Raw genomic sequence first — 23,797 nt, 5'->3', positions numbered from 1 at the left:
TTCTGCCATTTGCCATGTTTTCTATGTCTTGCACCTGTTTGGTGCCCTCAGTTCCTCCATCACTTTTCTTTTTATGATTAACAGACTCTTTCCTAGTATGTCATTTTTATTACCTTCTCACTTTCATACTTTTTATCTTTTTTAGTTTTTTTTCCTAAGGATTAGTTTGTCTTTTTTTTTTTAATGTTTTATTTATTTCTGAGAGAGAGAGAGAGAGAGAGAGAGAGAGAGCGTGAACAGGGGAGGGTCAGAGAGAGAGAGGGAGACACAGAATCTGAAACAGGCTCCAGGCTCTGAGCTGGCTGTCAGCACAGAGCCCGATGCGGGTTTCGAACCCACGAACCGCAAGATCATGACCTGAGCCGAAGTCGGACGCTTTACCGACTGAGCCACCCAGGCGCCCCAGGATTAGTTTATGTCTTAACTTTATAAAAATCAAGTTTGAATTAATACCAACTTAGTGTCAAAAGTATACAAAAACTCTATTCCTTTATAGCCCTGCTACTCCTTATATTATTATTGTGACAAATTTTATCTTTATATATGTGTGCCCATTGACATAGATCTATAATTATTGTTTTAAGCACTTTTATTTTAAATCTTATGGAAAAAAGATGAGCTATGAATCAACCCTACTAGCTTTTCTATTCACCAATGTAGCTACCTTCACCATTCTGCATTTCTTTTTATGGCTTCGAGGTATAAAGGACACTGTCTACTGTCCTTTCATTTCAGCCTGGACAACTCTCTTCAGCATTTGTAATAGGGCAGGTCTACTAGTGACAAACTCCTTGAGTTTTTGCTTATCTGAGAATGTCTATGGTGACATTGTCTGGGGGAGAGGGGGTACAAAGTGCCTCCCGAGGCCACCCTGATGCCATCAGATCAGGGTTAGGAGACCCCTTTGGTCTCTGCTGAAATCATGTTTGCCAGCTAGGAAAGTATCACTGCAGGCTGTATGGTGAGGGACAAGAGACCAAACTCTTGAGATCGGTCTCTGATGACACCAGAGGGACAGGCACCCATGGTGTTTGGCTGGTGTAGGGCAGGTGCTGTCAAAAAGGTTTGTATTGAGCTGGGCTACCCCCTTCCCAGTCCTCTGGCTACACAGTAGTCTTTCCTCAAGGCTTTGTTTTCTTTTGGTCTGCATGTGTTGGCAGTTCCAGGCTGCAGGCTTCTCCAGTACCCAGTCCGGGATATATGGGAGATTTTCTTCTTTACCTCAGGCAACTCACACTGCCATGCCGTTCCTCAAGTCCTAGGGCCCTAGCCTGTCCGCTTTCCTGTTTACATCAAAGTCCTCTTTCTGTTTATTACGTCCAGGGCTTTCAGTTGTCCTTAGCAGTGTGGGGAAGCAGGGAGAAATTAGTCTAAACCATCTTTTGTCCTCAATTGGGTTTTATAATGTTTTAACTGTATTTGCAACAAAATTTTTCTTGGACAAAGGAATACAACACAGAATCTGAGACCTTAAGCATGAGAAGGATCTATCTAATCTTAACATTTTACAGAAGAAGCAATAGTAGGTCTGTGAGACAAATGTGCTTACTTCCCACAAGGCTACAGAGCTACAGGGCAGTCAGGAGAAGAATCAGACCACAGACACACTCATACAGTATTCTACAGCTCTATGTCCTTCCATCATCACTGATGAAGAAAATTTCTGGGCCTAGATCTTCTTTTCTTAATTAAAACAAATACTCATTAACATTCTGTGATTTTTAGCTCATCTTCAGCGTGCACTGTACGACAGAACAGAGTAACACTCTGGAAGAAAGTGAAGGTAGCATTTTAGGTGATATGTTTATAAGTTCTCTTCAGCATAATTACTAAGTTTCTAATTTATGAATAAGTAGAAAAATGTCTCTTGACATATACTAAACTTATATATTGACAAGCAAAAATGGTGATGCTGTAATCTTTGAAAGTTCACAAATATGCTTTATCTAAACAGCCAATATATTAAGGTGACTTGAAGACTAATGTACATTATATGAGATCATCTGCATGTATTATAGCAAAAGATCTCATGATATTTGATGTATGCCCACTGAGTTTTAATTTGATAAAGAAAAAAGCCAAGGCCAGGGGTGGGGGGGTGGGGGGCGGCGCACCTGAGTGGCTCAGTTGGTTAAGCATCCAACTCTTGGTTTCGGCTCAGGTCATGATCTCATGGTTCGTAAGTTCGAGCCCTGCATCGGGCTCCACGCTGACAGTGCAGAGCCTGCTTGGGATTCTCTCTCTCCCTCTCTGTCTGCACCTCTCCTGCTCATTCTCTCTCTCTCTCTTCTCTCCTGATCTTCTCTCTCTCTCTCTCTCTCTCTCTCTCAAAATAAATTTTTAAAAAAAGACTCAGAGCATACCATCAACAAATTCCCTAGATTCTCAACTTCTTTGAACATTCCTTCTCTTGCCTTAATTCAGTGTTTCTCAATCCTAGCTGCACTTTAGAATCATGTGGGAGCTTCTTAAAACTCCCAATGCCTGGGCCTCGCCGAACAACAAAATACCTGGGGGTGGGACCCAGACATCAGTAGGTTTAAAGGTCTCCCAGATGATCTCACTGTGCATAAGGGTGAGTACCACTGGGCTAAATGATGCCCTATGCTCTCCCCTCAGGGACTGCGTCCCCAACAGAACTCTCTTGTCAGGGGCCCCTTCCTCTCTCCCAGCTCTGGTACCACAGGGACTCAAGCAGGCAGGCCGCTGGCTCCTCATTTCCACCTCTAAACACTGAATCTCTCTCCCCTAAAATCTAGCTTCTGCATTTGAGACAGTTCCTCGAACACATGGGGCTCTCTTGCACACGTGTTTCCTTGCATTTGCTTTTTCTCTACAGTAATGCTATGAACCCTTCAGCTGCCAGAAAAGTTCTTGTTTAAAACTCATTTCACTGGTCATCTCAGCCCTTCCATGAAGCCCTCTCAGTCTCTCTAAGCTTAAAAGTATCCATCAAAGGCTCCCTCCCCAGTGCGTTCATCCCACAGTGCTATTTTCGTACCTGTTACATTGCCAATGAGAAGCACCTGCCGTTATGAGACATTCATGGTATAAATAGGAAAATTCTGAGGTCATTAGTCTATAGGGAGTCCCAATTCATCAAATGTGGTGCTAATATAAAACTGAAAAGATTACCGTGTACCAAAAAAAAAAAAAACAAAAAACAAAAACCTCTTTTCTTTAGAAAGATTATTGCCATAAGAAATGTGGCATGGAAAAAGACACATGAAACGATGCTCAGCATCCCTCCTCATCAGGGAAATACAAATCAAAACCACACTGAGATACCACCTCATGCCAGTCAGAGTGGCTAAAATGAGCAAATCAGAGAACTCTAGATGCTGGCGAGGATGTGGAGAAACGGGCACCCTCCTACACTGTGGGTGGGAATGTAAACTGGTACAGCCCCTCTGGAAAACAGTGTGGAGGTTCCTCAGGAAACTACCAATAGAACTCCCCTAGGACCCAGCAATAGCACTGTTAGGAATTTACCCAAGGGATACAGAAATGCTGAGGCATAGGGGCACATGGACCCCAATGTTCATAGCAGCACTCTCCACAATAGCTAAAACATGGAAAGAGCCTAAGTGTCCATCAACAGCTGAATGGCTCAAGAAGATGTGGTTTATCTATACCATGGAATACTACATGGCAATAAGAATGAAATCTGGCCATGTGTAGCAACGTGGATGGACCTTGAGGGTGTTATGCTGAGAGAAGTAAGTCAGGCAGAGAAGGACAAATATCATATGTTTGCACGTATAGGAGGATTAGGAGGAACTTGACGGAGGACCAAGGGGGAGAAGAAGGGGGGAAATGGTGGGGGAGAGGGAGAGAGGCAAACCATGAGAGACTCTTGAATGCTGACAAAAACTGAGGACTGATGGATGTGGGGGGGAGGGGGGGATGGGCATGGAGGAGGGCACTTTGGGGATGAGCACTGGGTGTTATGTGGAAAATAATTTGACAATAAACTATTTGTTAAAAAAAAAAAAAAAAAAAGAAGAAGAAATGTGGCATGGAATCAATACTATGAAAGGTATTTAATTATTGGAGCACCAAGCAGGCCCTTAGCAGAGAACTGACCTACAGGACAAGCCACTCCGCAGATGGCATTTTACTCACTTTCTATGCAGACCAAGCGTGAGATACAAATTTAACTCTCATTTTAACGCTGCTCCACATGAAACAGTTAACTCTAATTGCTGTTTAGTCATTTATGTGATGAATCAGTCTTTAAAAAAAATAAACGTGTCACCTCTTCCGAGCTGAGCCAAGATACCATGCCCTGTCTCTAGCCTGACCCCAAGAAAACACGGAACAACCCATTTGATTCTTAGTCATATGGTCTCTCTTGAGCTTACCTATAGTATGAAAAATAAAAAGATCTGTTTCTTTGATTTTATTCCTTTTCCTAACTCCAGGGCCCCATTTGTATAACTTAATCCAGATGTTCATATCATACTGGTACTTAGTAGAAGTAGGGGCCAGTGAAACTGCATTTTATGCTAAAAACCTATACCTTCTCCCTCTCATTTGATAAAAGGAACGCTTTTGGCATATGTAAAAATGATCTATATATACCTTTGTGCGCACAGCTGCAAACGTACAAGCGTTCTTCTCTTACATACTTAAAACCTCAAAGGGCATCACTGGACACATAGTTTTTAAACAGTGTTCCTTTTTAGGGAACAGAATGTTTTCTTGTTGATGATAATCTAGTCTGGCCCATTTATCAAGTTAAATAATATGAAAATTTTAAATCCAAATCCTTTTTAATATCTTCTCAATGCTACCAATAAATAGGGGCGCCTGGGTGGCTCAGTCGGTTAAGCACACAACTTCAGCTCAGGTCTTGATCTCTCAGTTTGGGAGTTCGAGCCCCGCATCAGGCTCCATGCTGACAGCTCAGAGCCTCGAGCCTGCTGTGGATTCTGTGTCTACTTCTCTCTCTTCCCTTCCACTGCTCACACTCTGTCTCTCAAAAATAAATATTAAAAAAAAATCTTTTTAAGCTATAAATAAAAGATTTAAAATATAACCAAGCTTCCGGGGCGCCTGGGTGGCTTAGTCGGTTAAGCGTCCGACTTTTGCTTAGGTCATGATCTCGCGGTTCGTGGGTTCGAGCCCCGCTTCGGGTTCTGTGCTGACTGCCTGCTCAGAGCCTGGAGCCTGTTTCAGAGTCTGTGTCTCCCTCTCTCTGACCCTCCCCTGTTCACGCTGTCTCTCTCTATCCTAGAAATAAAATAAAAATATTTAAAATATATATATATATATAACCAAGCTTCCTTGTTTCTCCCCCTACGTACTACAGTTTATGCCTCATAAAAAGTCTCTGTAGTTAAGTATTGTATAAATGTTTTCCCAAAGTCAAGCCAATTGTCCATATATAACAAGGAACACTCAAAAAAATGTGTTTAACAGCACAAAAGACGAATTTGGGGTGCTTAAGATTTGCTGTAATAAAGCTTGCTGTGAAGTGGTAAATATGACCTCATGAGACAGTAACCAAGAAGGAACAGAAATGCAAATAAGAAAACACAACTGAAAACATGACAATCTGAAACCCGAAGCTAACGTGCAGTAAACTTTCTTTCACATTTTCAACTCCTCTAGGGAAAACTACTAGCCTAAGTATAAAAATTTAATTTTTTTTCTTTTTTTAAATGTTTTTTTATTTATTTCTGAGAGAGAGACAGCGTGAGCAGGGGAGGGTCAGAGAAAAAGGGAGACACAGAATCTGAGGCAGGCTCCAGGCTCTGAGCTGTCAGCACAGAGCCCGACGTGGGGCTCGAACCCACAAACCGTGAGATCACGACCTGAGGCAAAGTCGGACACTTAACCGACTGAGCCACCCAGGTGCCCCTAAAAATTTAACTTTAATTACATAATATGGAGAGGAAGTGACAGATGAAAGGTTTGGAAATGTTCTTACCAATACTTTAAGGCTGGTGTATAATAATGTTTCCTAACCGCCAAGCCCTCAGGATACTGGTAAGTGTTTGTAAATGAAGAGATGAATGGTCATCATCACTGGGAAATTGCAAGCTTTACCAAAATTGACCAGGTTTTTTTTTTTTTTTTTTTTTTTTTTACTGTAGGACTCCAAACCCTTCAATGAGCCTTTACACACTGTGAATCTCCCTAAATGGGGACCGAGGCAGCAGCCTGCAAATCTGTCTTACCACCGAGCCCTATGAATGTCTCCCAGAAGACACTTTATCACAAACAGTTTGGGAAAGACTAGAATATACAGGTGCCCCATCCAAGTGGTTAGGGGAGTCTCTCCCAGGGCCGTTAGGAATTTGACACTGCACGAAGACTAAATACAATCATGTGTTCAGTACCCAGGACTTCCTCTGCTGAATGTGTGTGTCCCACCTATAGAGGAAAAGGGGAGAGCAGGGGGAGGTCAGTGGCGAAGGGATTTTCTGCCTGCATTTCTTACACACCTGTTTCTGCAGTCTGAAATCTCCATAGTTAGGCAGCTGAGTTGGAGGCCTGGGCTGAGCACTGCGCTTACTGTTTACCCTGAGATGGGAAATCTGGTAGACAAAGAAGCAGTCTCATTCATTAACAGTGACTTGAGAATTCCCAGCCCCGCATCAGATCCTCGGCACTAAGCTCCCAGGCAGGCAGGAAGCCCACTGAAGCAGGTCAGATGAGGCCTGCTGATAGCAGCAACACATGTCACAACTGGGAAGTGACTGCTGTTACGTGTGCGGTAGAAGATAAGGACGTTGGTCACAAAAGCCCTTTCAGACAGGTCTTCCACGCATTCCTCCAGGTGGGTCCCAAACCCCGGTTTGAAACCAGCAGCTGCTGGGTAACCGCCCCCTGAATGCCCACTCTTCTGTTGTGACAAAGTCCCGGTTTGCTATCAGTGCCGATCGGGAGCTGGATCTCATCTTGGTCCTCCACAGAAGGACGTGGTGAAAGCCTTACCTGGCAATGCAAGAGATCACCGTCTCACTGTATACATACACAGCGGCTGCAGTGACGGGGAGGACCTTTAGGAGATGGACCTTGGTTGGGGAGCTGACTCTACCTATTTACTAGCTATGTCACCTTGGCTGACTTGCTTAACCCCTGTGTGTTTCAATTTCCTCATCTGTATAAAAATAAAGCAATATTAGCACCTACTTCATAGGATTTTTGTGAAGATTAAATAATGCACTGAAAGCACTTACCACAACAGGTGCTCATTAAACAGAATAATTTAAATGAGCAGAAATTATAACCAGGGAAAAGCTCAGAATGGAACTGAAGCTTGCCGTTGGACATACAACAGGGATTCAATGAATACTTGTTAACTGATTAATCAACAGGTTTTAGAGCCAATCCTAGAGTATTGGAAAGGGGGTTCTCATTCATTTACATGTGAGTCAGGAAGAACAGGGCTTTTAATTCCCCTTCAAAATGAGGCAGAAAAGCAGTACCTCACTGTGTTTGCACCTCAAGGTTGAGTGAATGCTAAAGATGATCTCTTTCTCTAAAAGAAGGATAAGCAAATGTTTCAAGTGGCTTCAGAGACTCAGCGGATCCTAAGACGTGGCATATGGAAAGTATGCTCTGGACCAACACCTTCTGCCAAAAGTTAGAGAGGGCCTTTAAGATAGGAAGTTTCTTCAGCAGCAATTAATGAAAGAAAGGACCTGTAGTGCCCCGTAGCACATTCCACAGATTTGCTGCTTACTTCTCATTTCCCACTCTACAAGGAGTGTTGATGAGTAAGGCCAAAGGAGCACACAGAAGTAAGGTAGAATTCATTCACAGGTGAAACAGATTTTGGTGACACACTCTCCCAACTCCTGCTGTTTCTGCTTATTATTCCAAAGGAAAATACCAACCTAAAGAAAGCACTGAAGGCCCAAACCACAGTTCTAACACCATGGTGATGGCCATTTATTTTTAGTTGATGCAAAATTAACACAGCTCCTAAAACACTGATGAAAATATACACACCCAGGCTGTACATACTATACAAAAAAGCCATGTCCCCCACCCCCAACTAGAGAGACCCATTCTTCTCCTTTCTCTATGCGAAAACAAGACGCAATCCTCTACAGCCAAAGGTGAACTAGTACATATTTTTTTGGTTGCTTTATTGAGGAAACTTTCCCTTTTCTATGTGAGGTTGCGGGACTGGCTGGATAAAAAGAAATTCAACCATTCTCTGCTCTCCTTGTCCAGATGTCATCTTGGAAATGTGAGCAGCCAGTACTGTGGCTATCAACCCTTGCAAAGGAGGTACAGTGAGAGGACAACTTCTGTAGCACCAAACGGTTCACAGAAATCAATTTCTGTCTCCTACCTGTGATGGACAAGGTCTTGGAGGGAGCGCAGGCGGTGGAGGTAACAATCCTGACTTAGTAGCTGAAAAGAAAAACACATACTGTTAAGAATTCCCCAAAACAGAACAAAATACCCCTCCACTTCGTAACTAGGAATAACAATTGCAGTTAACATGTTTAAGTTATTAAAATCCATCTGAAGGCTTAATAAAAAAAAAAAAGCACGTGCTATTTCTAATCCCTTTTTCATTTTGATCCTACCTTCCCCAAATCCAATTATTTATATAGGCTGTTGTGATTAAGACAGTATAAAACAGTAAGGAAAAGATACCCTTTGATCAAAGGACTGGAACCCAGCATGGGAAAGGCAGTCAATCCCTCATTATTCTGATGTTAATTATTTAGTTTCAAATCATCTAGGCCCTTTGGTTTCTCTAATATCTCTCCCTCTCTCCTGGCCATTACACTGCTCATTAGCTCAGCAAGGAGGTTACAGAAATGAAGGGAGCCAGAGTTCCTGTAAGCAAGTGGGTCCGACAGCAGCAGGCGACGCTTAAAGAGACAGACTAAAATGATGTTTACAGATCCTTCAAAGATCTCAACTGCCTTTTCTCTCCCTGATACTTATTAGCAGAAATAAGAAAACCTGTTTCTAAAATAATCTGGCCCCATTTGAAGGATGTTTTGAACAAAAGTTTCAGTTTAATTTTTTTAATTTTGTGAGATCTAGAGAAAATTTAAGTCAAGAATGTCTGAATTATAACTGAACGAAAATTAACATCTGCTAGTGAATTATAAATCAAGTCCATAATCACACACAAGAAATAAGTTTATCACACACTGGCAAGTTAAACCATATTCTTTACAAACTCCTTTAAAAAGCACACCGTGCTCCATATAACTGTACATAGTTTATTGGCAATTCTATAATATGTATTCTAATATTTGGACAATTTCTGTGACTTAAAAATAAATCATAGCAATGTGCCAAGAACATAAAAGTTTCTGTAAATCACTCTGGATCTGACCTAGCTGGATCAGACAAACCAGAAGATGGAGTTTGGGGCTTTCCACAAAGGTAACTTAAGAGTAATTTCATAGAGATTTGCATTCTGAGCCAGTGCACGGATATGGTACAACCATGTGGGTCCATCAATGACTTCTCTCAATCTGTCTTTCATTAAAATTTATGAAACACATCAGCGAGTCGAAACTCCAGTGGTGGTGAAACTTTGAACAGTCTTCAATAACAAATGCCTCAGGAATTATCCAACTCAGGGCCTCTGCTCTAAAGGTCCTTAGGATTGGGCCTTCATATTACCAGCTTCTTTTAAAACAAAATTTTTAAAATCTACATGTACTTTTAAAGGAAAGGCCTTGCACCAGAACCAGTGCATGTTAAGATCACCCTTTATTAATGAAAGAGGCCTAAGAAACCATAAGCCGCTTAATTAAACTAACTTCTGTTTCCAGCCAAGAGGGAATAACAAAGACCAGATTTACCCTCCCATTTGAACCAGCCAAAAACACACAAGTTTTTTTTGTATGAAACAACAGTTTTAAACAGTAGAACAAAACACAGAAAAGGACAGCTTTCAAGACACTAGGAAATCAAGCAACAAAAGACGGTGATTCCTGAGAGACAGGAAATCAAGCAGATGACTTGTGTGTCTTGCTGTCCCTGCTTAGTGTAGTAAATACAGGACCTACACATCCAAATTCGGGTATGATTCATTTCATTTGTGCAATTTTTTAATTAAAAAAACAGACGCCCTATCTTTATAAAAGATGGTATGAGGGTGTTTCTGCATATACTTTCGGATAAAACCGTATCACCTACAAACACGAACAGTAATTTTGTTTCCTCTTTTCAGTACCTTTACCTATCTTGTGTTTTTTATCTTACCTGGCTAGAACATCTACTGTAAAGTTGACTTGTAATAGTCATATGGGCATTCTTACCTTCTTTCGATCTCAAAGATAAGGCTGTCACTATTTCACCATTAGTATGATATTTGCCATAGGTTTCTTATATAAACGCTTTATTGGATTATGAAAATTCCCACCTATTATTTTTTAATGATAATTTGTTGATGAATATTAACCAAACCTGCATCTCCACCCACTGAGATGGTATGATTTTTCCTCTGATAATTAGTTAATATGATAAATTACATTATACATTTTTAAACAGGAAAGCACCCTTGCCAACCTAGGATAATCCCAACTTGGTCAGGCTTTTAGATCTGCTAGTTTAGTTGACTAATATTGTGCTTAAGATTTTTGCCAACCATATTCATAAATAAGACTGTGATCAGTGAGTCTCCTTTCCTATATGGCTGCCTGTTATGCCTGACTTGGCCAGAAAATGTTCCCCGTGTGGACTCTGGAACAGGCTGTGTAAGATCAAAGATTGCTGTTGTTACTAATGTTGAATGTCAGGTCAAACTTGCCAGCAGAACTATCTGGGCCAGGCGTTTTGTTTCAAACAAGATTTTTAATGATTTCATTTCTTTAATTGTTACAGGATTATTCAGGCTTTCTAATTCTTACGTCAGTTTTGATAAATTTTATTTTTCTAGACATTTATTGTCTAAATGTTTATATTTATTGCCATAAAGGAGCTCCTACACCCTCCTCTGTGCCTCTTAATCTCTGTGCAGGTAACTTGTTTTCTATTCCTAATACCACTTTTATCAGCACTCTACTTTCCCTTAACTGAGCTCACTTGACATTTGTCCATTTTATTACTGTTAAAAAAAAAAAAAAACTTTCCTGAGCCTCTATATTGCCTGCTTCCTTTGTTTCATTAATGTCTGTTCATCTCCTTGCATTTTCTTTCTTTGGGCTTATCCTATTGTTCTTTTTCTAGCTTAAAAGTAGTTGCTTAGCTCATTAACTTCCAGTGTTTCTTCTTTTCTAACATAAGCATTTAGTGTTGCAAATTTTTTTCCAAGACCACAGGTTTCTGATATACTCTCATTCAGTTTTACAATTTTCCTAATTTCCATTACAATCTCTCTTATGATAGTACCTTCATCTGAAATTCATCCTTTACAATTTCTTTCATTGACAGTCTGTTAGCAGCAAGCTTACTCAGTTTGTGGGACTGAAAAGTCTATTTTACCTTCATTCTTGAGAGATTATTTCCCTGGGTACAGACTCTAGATGGACAGCTATTCTCTCGCAGCACATTAAAAATAACATTTCATGGTCTTCTGGCTTCCATTGCTGCTGCTGAGAAGTCAGGTGTCTATAGAATCATTGTTTTTTGTTAAGTAGTCTATCTCTTGAGTGTTCTACTGTACTAACCTTGACGCTGAATCTGCCTATCTCGTCGTCCTCTTTTTCTTTCAACACCTACTGAGCTTCACAGGAATTTGTGAACCATGTGGCATGCCATTCACTCTGGGAAATTGAGTGCTTCTTCAAATATTGTCTTTCTGCCATTTTCTCTTACCTCTCCTTCTGGAGGCTCTTTGTCTAAACTGTGCTGTGTTCTGGATATTTTTTTAAGATCTACCATTCCATTGACCAATTCCCTCTTCAGTTGCACTTAATGTCTTGTTAATCCAGTCTTTAGGTTTATTTCAATGACTAAGTGTTTCATTTCTAGTTCTATTTGATCTTTTTTCAAAGGGTTTTTTTCTAATTTTTAGAATTTCTTGGCTCTGTACTCATTTTCTTCATCTCCTCTTTTTCTAACTATTAAACATATTTATGTAACAGTGTGTGTCTGATAATCCCACAGTCTGAGGGGTTTGCATTTACTACTATTTTGTTGCTCCTGCTATCCATCTCTCCTGGTGGTCTATTTCCTAAAGTGCCTGGCAACTTTTGACTCTGAATGCATATTCCTTGGAACTGAACTGTAGAAATACTTTGGGCTCTGTGTGGAAAGTGAGTTCCTCCTCTACTATGTCTGCCAGAAACCTGAAGGCACTTATCAACTCGATCACTTGAAACTATAAGCTTATAGGATTCCTAGTTTCTTACTATCCTGAATTTTATTAAATGTCCCATAGTAAGACTTCTGAGTATAGATAGTAACTTGAGTATGTGCAACTAATCTCACTCTTACCTCACTAACAGTGAAAAGAACTGCTTAAATGTTCTTGTTTAAATCTGGAACTAGGAAAATAGATGAGTGGCTGATAGCTAAATCAGCAGGAGAAAAAGTAGAGACTAACCAATTTGTACCACAGAAGCCCCCCAGGACTCTCAAGAATCGGTGACATCTAACTCCTCAGGAAGCAGGGGTAAAATGAAGAAAACAATAAAAAATAAAGAAAATTAACTAACAGTGAATCCTCTTTCCTACCCTTTAGAAGAAGTGCATACCTTCACAATACCCTTGAAGATGAGGTTCCAGCAAAACCTCTTGCAGTGTTTGGCTTCGGGATCCTTGCTCCTGTGGTCCCTTCTACCTGTATTATCCACGCCCTACCCCTACCTCACCTCAGTAGCTCAGAAAGTAACAAGTATCCAACAAATATCTATTTGAACTAATATAAGAACGAACCAAGGACCATGATTCATCGAAGCAGTTAGATCCTAAGATTTCTCTCCCACGTTCTGCATATTTTCAGCATGTTTCCCACTCCAGCACAAGGACAGAAGTCACTTTCTTCTCCAGGGAGGACACTTGGCCCAGATGAAGGCATGAGGCCATGCTGAAGACAGGGAGATCTAGTAAACGTATGCATTCCGGGTGCTGAGACTTCCAACCCAGTTCCTCTCTGCTCTCAAACTTTTGTATCCAGAGATTGAAAGAAGTGCTCCAGGGAACTGGAATAGCTAAGAAGGAAGATCTCGATACCAACATCAAGAGATCTCCAGCAAGTCATATCATTCTACCATGAAACCCACAGATGGCAAGTCCTATCCGTTTACCCACATAAACCAATCAGTTTTACGCCCTTTGTTTTTTTTTTTTTTAAAGTTTATTTTGACAGAGAGAGAGAGAATATTCCAAGTAGGCCCTGCACTGACAGCGCAGAGACCAATGTGGGGTTTGAGCCAACAAATTATGAGATCATGACCTGAGCCAAAACCAAGAGTCAGACACTTAACCAACTGAGCCACCCAGGCACCCCTACCCCCTTTCTTAAATAGAACAGATGACGTATTATCATATATCTGCAGAAAAACTTCTAATCTAAGGTAGAGCAATCAAAATAGAAAAAGTTAATCTCAAAGAGACAGATTAGGGGCGCCTGGGTGGCTTAGTCGGTTAAGCGTCTGACTTTCGCTTAGGTCATGATCTCGCGGTTCGTGGGTTCGTGCCCCGCTTCGGGCTTTGTGCTGACTGCCAGCTCAGAGCCTGGAGCCTGTTTCAGTCTGTGACTCCTTCTCTCTCTGACCCTCCCCTGCTCACACTGTCTCTCTCTCTCTCTCTCTCTCTCTCTCTTAGAAATAAATAAAATATTTAAAAAAAAAAAAAAAAAGAGACAGATTAGATCTCTATCAGGAGAAAAAAATTTAATGTATATTAGTATCATGGGAATTATTCAGTTTATTCTAGAAATATTTAAACATTTACTATGTGTCAGCCATTGTTTAGGGTGCTGGGAAATTATCAGTGAAAAAAATACACAGAAAAAAAGTCTACTCTCATGAATCTTTATTCTACCAAGAAGACAGATAATGGGGTGGAAGTAAGAAATGAAATTTCTAAGAGTCATTACAGAAATCCTCAATAAACGGCAAGAGATATTATTTGCAAAGATGAAATACTCAGATGCTATTGAGGAAAAAAATGAGTCAAATAATTAAAAAGAACACCTGGAAATTAAACACATGAGAGCAGAAGGGGAAAGCTTACTAGAAAGGTTCAAAGATAATCTAAGGATATCTTTACGGGGTATAACATCCAAAAACAAAAGTATCACAAAAAGAGAGTAAATAGCAGTAAAAAAAAAAAAAAAAAAAAAAAAAATCACATAGTCCAAGACAACTTCCCAGAAATGAAGAACAGGAGTTTCTAAATTATAAGAGCCCAGATTGCCCAGGACAATGGAAGAAAACAGACCCATGGCAAGGCACATCAATAGGAAATTTCAAAATAGAAGATTCGACAAGTTTCCTGCAGGGGGAGGAAGAGGAGGGCAGGCCACATCCAAAGAAATCAAGAGTCCAAAAGGTTTTAGACTTTCAAGACACCACTGGAAGCTAGAATTCATTGGAGCAATGCCATGAAAATTATGAAGAAAACTGATTTCCAACTGCTAGTTTTACCCAAAAGAGCAGCCTGCATGATGATTCAATTAAAGGTATTTTTAGACACTGAGGTTCTCATATTGAGCTCTACGCACCCTTTCCAAAAAAGCTACTCAAGGATGTGTTCCACCAAAGCAAGAGAGTAAACCAAAAAAGAGCAATACATGGGATACAGGATAAAAGAGATCTAACATGGGAGAAAGAAGAGAATCTTTGGATGACAGAGTAGGGAGATGCCATGATGAAAACTAAGTATGAGGCACCGAAGACAAGCTACATTTCTTCAAACAGATGAAACTAACACATGTGTCAGAATTTCATAAGAGGAACTTTAGAAAATTGAGGGACTCCACAGTTGATTCAGGGGCAAGTACGTTGAAAAGAAACAAATTGTGGGGTGCCTGCCTGGATGGCTCAGTCAGTTAAGCGTCTGACTTCCACAATCTCACAGTCTGTGAGCTCGAGTCCGGTATCGGACTCTGTGCTGACAGCTTGGAGCCTGGAGCCTGCTTCGGGTTCTGTGTCTTCCTCTCTCTCTGCCCCTCCTCTGCTTGCACTATCTCTCTGTCACTGTCTCTCTCTCTCAAAAATAAAATAACACTAAAAAAGAAAATTTAAAAAAAAGAGAAGAAACAAGTTGATTAAGTATGCCAAAGCCAACAAAAATCTGTGCAAGTAAAAGTTAACAATTTACTATATGGCTTACATAGCCATAATAATCCTATAGCTACTACTACTCTAACCAAAATGCTAATATAACTGTACTGGGAGGGTGAAAGAGGAGAAAGGTAGTAGAAAGGAAAAGCAGCAGATGATGACTAAAACTGAAAAGTCAGTAAAAGGATATACAAATATGTTATTTTGAAATGTGAATACCAAAAGAATATAAAAAAATTCCATAACAGAGTGTAGGTACATCAATGGCCTTGGAAGTGCTTCCCTGACTTCAGTTTGTCCCCTCAGTTCAGCATGGAGCCCTGGGCCTTCCCTTCCACTGTATTAGGGTATCAGCTGAGACTTTTCACGTTTCTAGCTATTTCCCTCTCTTTCCAGAAGTCATGTCCACTGACCCTCAGGGTCAAGAGAAGGTGAAACTAAAAGTACTCAGTCACTCCAGATTTGGAGTTTCAGTAAGAAATCTCAAGATTTGCCTAGTCACACACATGGCTTCTAGAAGGAGCCAAAAGAATCAAGAGTGTGCCCAAAGCCTCAGGCCTTCCCCTTGGCTGCCACTCTTTCAAAGAAAAATGGCATGAGCTCATGCATCTTTGCCTGTTTGGTTCCTGCTGAAAAATCTCTCCTTTGTGTTTTATGACCCTGTGTTCATTTCTTTAACAGTAAGTGATATTAATCCAGGTTCATTCTACCAAGTTTAAATCCAATTCATCTTTTTACCTCCCATAGCACCTAAACACGCTGCCTTGTATAGTAAGTATTCACATGGTATCTAATTGAAATTGAATTTAGTAAAATGGGAAGGGGAGGGGAGGGGAGGGGAGAGGGGAGGAGCACACTTTCGATGCATACATTAAAAGCTACCATACTCGTGAAGCAACAGTAAGTTTATTCCTAAAGTCTCACAGTTAATAAGGTGGAACATCAAATATCGGCAAGGCTCTGTCAAAGCAAAAATTTGTATGAGTCGAGAGGGGGCACTGCCTGGGTGGCTCAGTCAGTTAAGCGAATAACTCTTGATTTCAGCTCAGGTCATGATCTCACAGTGGTGGGATCAAGTCCCACACCAGGCTCTGTGCTGGGCGTGGAGCCTGCTTAAGATTTCCTCTCCCTCTCCCTCTCCCCCTCTCCAGCTCTTAAGTATTCTCTCCCTCTTTCCCAAAAAAAAAAAGTTTTTACAAGTATAATCAGAGAAAAATAAGATACCCAAATTCTGAAAACCAGATTTAAAAGTTCATGAAAGAAACACCCATTTAATCCTAAACTCAAAAAACACAGTAATAACTTCTAGTGTTTATTAATTTATTGAAAGATGTGCATGTTCTAACACTTAACTACTGAATCTCAGGTTTCTAGGGTCTTCATCCAAAACTCTAACATCTAAAATTTTTTTTATTCTTTTATTATGCTTAGAAATTTCCAGGCAGGGGTACATGGGTGGCTCAGTCAGTTGAGTGTCCAACTTCGGCTCAGGTCGTGATCCTGCAGTTCGTGAGTTCGAGCCCCACGTCAGGCTCTGTGCTGACAGCTCGGAGCCTAGAGCCTGCTTCGGATTCTGTGTCTCCCTCTCTCTCTGACCCTCCCCTGCTCATTCTGTCTCTCTCTGTCTCTCTCTCTCTCTCAAAAAGAAAAAAGAAAAAGAAATTTCCAGAAAAAATTTTATTCGTATATATTACTATTTACTAATTTCCTTCAGATTTTTACAAAGCCCTAAATCAACAACTTGATGAAAACATGTTCCAAATTACTAAGTGGAAATAAAGCAGCAGATGTGGCGACTGAAAGCTGCAGGGAACAGAAAGTCAATTCTTCAGGGGAGTGAAACTTGGAATAACTTCAGCTGTGAAAAGGCCTCCCACCCCCCCCAAACTAGGAATATTTTATGAAGAAAATAAAAGCATTCAAATGCCAAAGGAAAAGAATACACTTAAAGGATGAAAAATGTTGAAAGGAGTCTGCCAGTGGGACCAACACTTTTAAGTATCAATCAAGTAGACAGCCACATGCAAAGCTTCAAGGATTTCATCAGTCAGGACCATTCCTCTTCTTGGCAAGTTCATTAAAATGGCTATTTCTTTGTAATAGCAAATGCACTTCCTTTCCTTTCTAATCCTAAAAGCACGTGTGAGTCTATGCCTATCTCCTAATCACCCAGTTACATACAGTGATGGGTCGCAGGTCACACATACCTATGAATATGACCAAATGTTTCCCAGGAGTTCTCTTCCATCAGAATACTTGCCTCAATCCACCGACGATGCCCCATTTCCCCGCAAACATACAAGCTCATTAAATTCTCTATTCAACAAAACAATTATTTTTCACCAGTTAAAAGACAGGAATTTACACATGACTTGGAACTGTTCAACAGGGAAAATATTAATGAATAAGCTGGTTAAAAAGTAATGAGATCAAATTCAATTGTTCCACTTTGCAGATGAGAAAATTAAGGACTGGAGAAGTAAAATGATATCAGAACGGCTACTATGACGCAGCAATCGGTATCACATTTTGAACCCATAGGATAGATAGTGGTAGAGGGTACAAAGGGGCACTGGATCAACAGCTGGACAGGTGTTACTATATATCCAGGGAATAAGCATATCAGAAGGTTGTAAAGTAAGAAAAGTATTGCGGCTTCAAAGAACTAAAAGGATGCTTCTGAATACACAACACACCACAAACTCAGATAAATGTTAGACACTATCAAAAAATGTAACACTGTAGCAAATATTTAGCCTTCTCAGTCATGTGATTATCTCTTTCACAAGACTACATATGACTCCCTTACTTTAAAAAATATTCAGGGTCACCTGGGTGGCTCAGTCGGTTGAGTGTCTAACTCTTGATTTCGGCTCAGGTCATGATCTCAAGGTTGTGGAATCGAGTCCCATATTGGGCTCTGTGCTGAGTGTGGAGCCTGCTTGAGATGCTCTGTCTCCCTCTCCCTTTACCCCTCCCCCCAACCTTCATGTGCATGCACGTGCTCTAAAATAAAAAAATATTCAGTGTAGTGCCATCATAAGGACATACAGATCAACAGAATGCAAAGTCCAGAAATAAACCCTTATATTTACAGTCAAATGATTGTAAACAAAGACGCCAAGGCAATTCAATAGGGAGAGAGTATTTTTCAGCAAGCAGTACTGAAACAAGTAGATATCCACATACACAGAAATGAACTTATACCCTTACCTCACACTACATATGAAAATTTTAAATCAAAATGGATCAGAGATATAAGACTAACACTAACTATAACATTTTTAGAAATGAGGAGTAGAAAAGCTTCAAGACCTGGGGTTAGGCAAAGGTTCCTTAGATATATGACACCAAAAGCATAATCTAAACAGGACAATATTGATAAACCATACTTTGTTGAAATGTAAAAACATTTTTGCTTCAAAATACACCATTAAGAAAATGTAAACATAAGTCACAAAATGAGAAAATATATTTGTAAATCATGTATCTAATAAAGGGTTTGTATGCAGAATATAGAAAGAACTCCAGAATACAGAATTCAACAATAAGAAGAAAGACACCCAGTTTAAAAATGGATAAGTAATTTCAGTAGACATTTCACCCAAGAAGATATAGGAATTATTAATAAGCACGTGGAAACATCCTCAACATCATTAGTCATTAGGGAACTAGAAATCAAGAAATCAAAACCACAATGAAATACCACTTCCCATCTACTGAGATAGCTATAATTTTTTTAATGTTTTATTTATTTTTGAGAGAGAGAGAGACACTGTGAGCAGGGGAGGATCAGAGAGAGAGGGAGTTACAGAATCTGAAGCAGGCTCCAGGCCCTGAGCTAGCTGTCAGCACAGAGCCTGACACGGGACTTGAACCCACAAACCATGAGATCATGACTTGAGCCGAAATTGGACACTTAACCAACTGAGCCAACCAGGTGCCCCGAGACAGTGATAATTTTAAAAAATAGGGGCGCCTGGGTGGCTTAGTTGGTTAAGCGTCCGACTTTCACTTAGGTCATGATCTCGCGGTTCGTGGGTTCGAGCCCCGCGTCGGGCTCTGTGCTGACTGCCGGCTCAGAGCCTGGAGCCTGTTTCAGTCTGTGACTCCCTCTCTCTCTGACCCTCCCTTGTTCACGGTGTCTCTCTCTCTCTGTCTCTCCTAGAAATAAATAAAAAATATTAAAAAAAAAAAATAGTGTGTTGGTGAAAACATGACTTAACAGTAACTCTCATACATTAGCTGCTGGAAATGTAAAATGGTATGGACACTTTAAAAAATAGTTTAGCAGTTTGTTAAATTTACCACACACCCAGTAATTCGACTCTTAGGAACTACGCCAAGAGAAATGAAAACATATATTCCCACAAAGACTTGCATGCAAGTGTTCATGGCAACATTATTCATAAAAGGCAAAAAGTATAAACTTCGATGTCCATCAAACCTAAGAATGCATAGACAAAATGTGGTATATCCATACAATGGAAAACTATTCCACAATAAGAAAATGAAATACTGATACATGCTACAACTTAGATGACCCTCAAAAACATCATACAAAATATAGAAGGCCAGACACAAAAGACTCCACACTGTATGATTTTATTTATATGAAATGTCCAGAAAAGGTAAATCTATAGAAACTGGAGGTAGATTACTGGTTATCTGGGCTGGGCATGGGTACTGACTGTAAACACACAAGAGGAATATTACTGGGGTGCTGAAAAGATTCTAAAACTGGATTATGGTAACAGCACAATTTGGTAATTTTACTGGAAATCATGGAGTTGTACACTTTAAAACAGATGAACTTTACGGTCTGAAAATTACACCTCAATTGTTTTTTGTTTTTTTTTTTTTAACACTAAGGGTGGTGGAGCACCTGGGTGGTTCAGTCAGTTAAGCATCCGACTTCAGCTCAAGTCATGATCTCGTGGTTCATGGGTTCGAGCCCCGCATCGGGCTCTGTGCTGACAGCTAGCTCAGAGCCTGGAGCCTGTTTCAGATTCTGTGTCTCTCTCTCTCTCTGACCCTCCCCTGCTCACGCTGTCTCTCTCTCAGAAATAAATTAAAAATTAAAAATTAAAAAAAAAAACCCAAGGGTGGGGGAAAAAAGTATAATTAATCATATGGGAGAGAGAACACAAATGAAACAAAATGAGCCACAGTTGACAATTGTTGAGGCCAGAGGTTCATTATACTATTCCTTTCCATTATATGTATATATTTAAAGTTGTTGGGATGCCTGGATGGCTCTGTTTGTCAACGTCAGAATCTAGTTTTCAGCTCAGGTCATGATCTGAGAGATCATGTGAGATCGAGCCCTGTGTTGGGCTCTGTGCTGAGAGCACAGAGCGTGCTTGGGATTCATTCTCTCTCTCTTTATATATATATATATATATTTTTTTTTTCCTGTCTCCACTAAGGAACCTCAGGAAATTGGCCCAACACTCTAAATCAAATAGAATCAAACACAGGAAAATACTATTAGTTTCTTGCATATAGTGGGCACCATATCTATTCTTTAATGTATCTTTTAACTTTAGATGTATTATCTATAGAAAATTAATAAGGTGTGCTGCCCAAATTAAATTAATATCGACTGCCTTCTCTGAAACCAAATATGCTACAACAAATATTTGAACAAAGAGAATTCTGATGGAGAACAAAACAAGTACATTTCTGGATCTCTGTCTCATTGACTATAGTACATGAGAGCTGGTCAAGATGACATTTATGTTCTCTTTTAGCATTGACACTCTATGATTCCAGAATTTGTCAGTTTTTTCCAGCAACGTCTTCTTACACCACGAGATATGTGATAGGTTAACTAGGTCCCATATGAAGACACAGGCAAAGTTAGGCAACAAAAACTCCCGAGAATTAACTAATTGGTGAAGGTCAAGTTTCATTTCTTCTATTACATTTACAGAAACGCATTTCTCCGAATCATATTACTATGAAACTCCTTAGGTTGGTTAAAAACACTACGTGTGTGTGTGTGTGTGTGTGTGTGTGTGTGTGTGTGAGAGAGAGAGAGAGAGAGAGAGAGAGAGAGAGAGGGGGGGAGGGGGGGGGGGGGAGGGAGAGGGAGAGGGAGAGGGAGAAGGAAGGAAGGCAGGAAACCTAGAAAAAGATTCTATTACCTTGACAGTCTCTTTGTCTCTTTTCCACCATGAATTTTTTTTTAAATATGACATATAGTCAGACCGACATCTAAGTCTGAAACATTTCAAAATGAGTTTTCTGATGACAACTATTCCATACCAAAGTTTCTCAATCACTCCACCTTTTACAATCTGAATTAATCCTACCACTCCAATGAACTGTTCTAAGACTTCTCAAGAATACAGTTTGAGAACTCCTTCTCCCCTAGTGTCCATTCTTTTTGGTCAGTCAGCAAACTTTAGACTTCCGTTCTCCCCTTATTCCTGAAACCCACTCTTCCCCAAGCATTCCAGGCCATGGTGCTTGCCCCTTACTGAATTCATGTATTGTCATGGCTTTAGGTCTAGCTGTTAAGACAAAGGAATCTGGTGTTTACAAAGAAAGCCCTGAAAAGTTTTGAGCAGGGAGGTGACATTAGAATTGAACATAAGAAAATTAATCCTTGGGGCGCCTGGATGGCTCAGTTGGTTAAAAGCAATCGGCTCTTTGTTTTGGCTCAAGTCATGATCTCGTGGCTTCATGAGCTCAAGCCCCACGTCGGGCTCTGCACTGACAGCTTAGAGCCTGGAGCCTGCTTCAGATTCTGTGTCTCCCTCTCTCTCTCTGCCACTCCCCCACTTGTGCTTTGTCTCTGTCTCTCAAAACTGAATTAATATTAAGAAAGAAAGGAGGGGAGGGGAGGGGAGGGGAGAAAGAAACTGCTCAGACTCAATGTCCTTCTCACATGTAACTCTAATAGTGGTTGGCAAAATGTGGGGCCATCTTCCATATTCCTCTCAGAATTCTCCACAGTACCTAGTATACATAGTAAGTGTTCAGTAAACTTTGGTTAAATGATAAAACATTTTTGCTGGTCACCATTAGTGAAGCCTATTTCAGTTTTCATATAACTCTTGAAATCCAAATGCATATAAGGAATTCAGTGATATATTGAGGATCGCATTGTTTTATGGTATTCTGCTCATAAGTTTCCTAACAGTCATAAGCAAAATGTCTATCAATAGGTACATGGTTAAGGCCCAAATTAATAGAAGTAAAAGAAATAAGAGTATCACCATTTTGCAACTATCAAAGAAATAATGGATCTAAACAGTAATTTGCTGGAAACAGCTCATACCAGCTTCTGAAAGCAAACTGTGTACATCTGTTCCAACCCTACATTTAGTGACACATCAGTAAGAATGAAATTGGCTGTGACAGGAGTGTTTATACCATAAAATTTGGCAGAAAGCCAGTTAAACATTTAGCAACACACCACTGGATGAAGGCAATGAGGATCAATACCTGATAAAACAATGATGTGAAAGGCTGTTGGGGATCTCGATCATAATGGAAGAATGAGGCTAAAACTGCCTGAACCCACTGATAAATCAAACATCACAAAACCAGAGGCATTAGACACAGGGGCCTCCCACTGTGATGCAGTAGAAAGTACAGAGCATCACCAGTCACGGTCCTTGCGAAAACTAGAATGTGATTCTAATCAAGCCTCAATCTACCTACCAGTTTATAAGAAATACAAAAGACAGAAGGACAGCCAGCCAAATACAGAATGTGGAATGTCTACAGGGTGGATGATTTTCTTATGAATGAATGAATACCAACTGGTGGGCGGGGGGGAGGAACAGATTGAAGGAGGTCCCTATTGATTAAGAAAGACTTAATAGATGTCTTTATACTTAATACTTTAGACTTAATACAATACAGTGTGCATTGTAGCCTTTGTCTGGATACTAATTTACAAGACACTACAAAAACACATACTTGAGACAATTCAGAAAATCTGAACATTGACTAGGTATTAAATTTTAAGGGGTTGTGAATTTTGTTACATGATAAAGGTTTAGTGATTTTTTTTTTAAAAAGGCCTTATCCATTAGAGATATGTATAATGTATGTATGAAATTACACAATATCTGGCACCTGATCTGGGGATGGGGGTTTTCTACTTTTACATAAATTTGAAGTTTTTCATAATACAATTTTTAACAGAGTAACCAGTATACAGAATATATACAAAAGAATGACAAAATTATCGTACTGACAGCGATAGATCTCCAATAAATAATGAACTGCCTAAAATCATTGGGGAAACATGTACAATGTGATGCCAATTATTTAAAAGACAAAAAACATGAAACTGATATTATGAATGGACTAAAAAAATGTCAGAGGGATATTTTCCTTGGGGAGGATACTGGGCTTGGTGGAGATGAGGTTTTTTACACAGAACAAAAAATTTGTCTATTACTCAGATGAGTTTTATAAGCATTTTATTTTATTTTTTATTTATTTTTTTATAAGCATTTTATTTTAATGTATATTTATTTTTGAGAGACAGAGTGCAGGTGGGGGAGGGGCAGAGACAGAGGAAGAAGGAAGACACAGAATCAGAAGCAGGCTCCAGGCTCTGATCCATCAGCACAGAGCCCTGCAGGGCTTGAACCCACAAACTG

The 23,797-nt window shown here is 40.0% G+C and overlaps 1 protein-coding gene across 6 annotated transcripts in view; it reads right to left on the bottom strand.

The window, feature by feature from the left end:
- The window catches only part of REPS2 (RALBP1 associated Eps domain containing 2), a 220,926-nt gene that overhangs the window by 59,153 nt on the left and 137,976 nt on the right, over positions 1-23,797 (bottom strand). For 3 of the 6 annotated variants that reach the window (XM_039233865.1, XM_039233866.1, XM_039233867.1), the window contains 2 exons: positions 8,315-8,376; positions 6,453-6,545 (listed from right to left, as the gene is read on the bottom strand). In XM_039233865.1, coding sequence (XP_039089796.1) covers positions 6,453-6,545; positions 8,315-8,376 — 155 coding nt within the window. The remainder of the gene's footprint in view (positions 1-6,452; positions 6,546-8,314; positions 8,377-23,797) is intronic. The other 3 variants (XM_039233868.1, XM_039233869.1, XM_039233870.1) reach the window with 1 other exon arrangement.

This window comes from Hyaena hyaena, unplaced genomic scaffold (genome assembly GCF_003009895.1).
Source record: "Hyaena hyaena isolate Hyena2069 unplaced genomic scaffold, ASM300989v1 scaffold_80, whole genome shotgun sequence".
Lineage (NCBI taxonomy): Eukaryota > Metazoa > Chordata > Mammalia > Carnivora > Hyaenidae > Hyaena > Hyaena hyaena.
The sequence above is the reverse complement of the archived record's forward strand: the minus strand, read 5'-3'. Positions and strand labels throughout refer to the sequence as shown.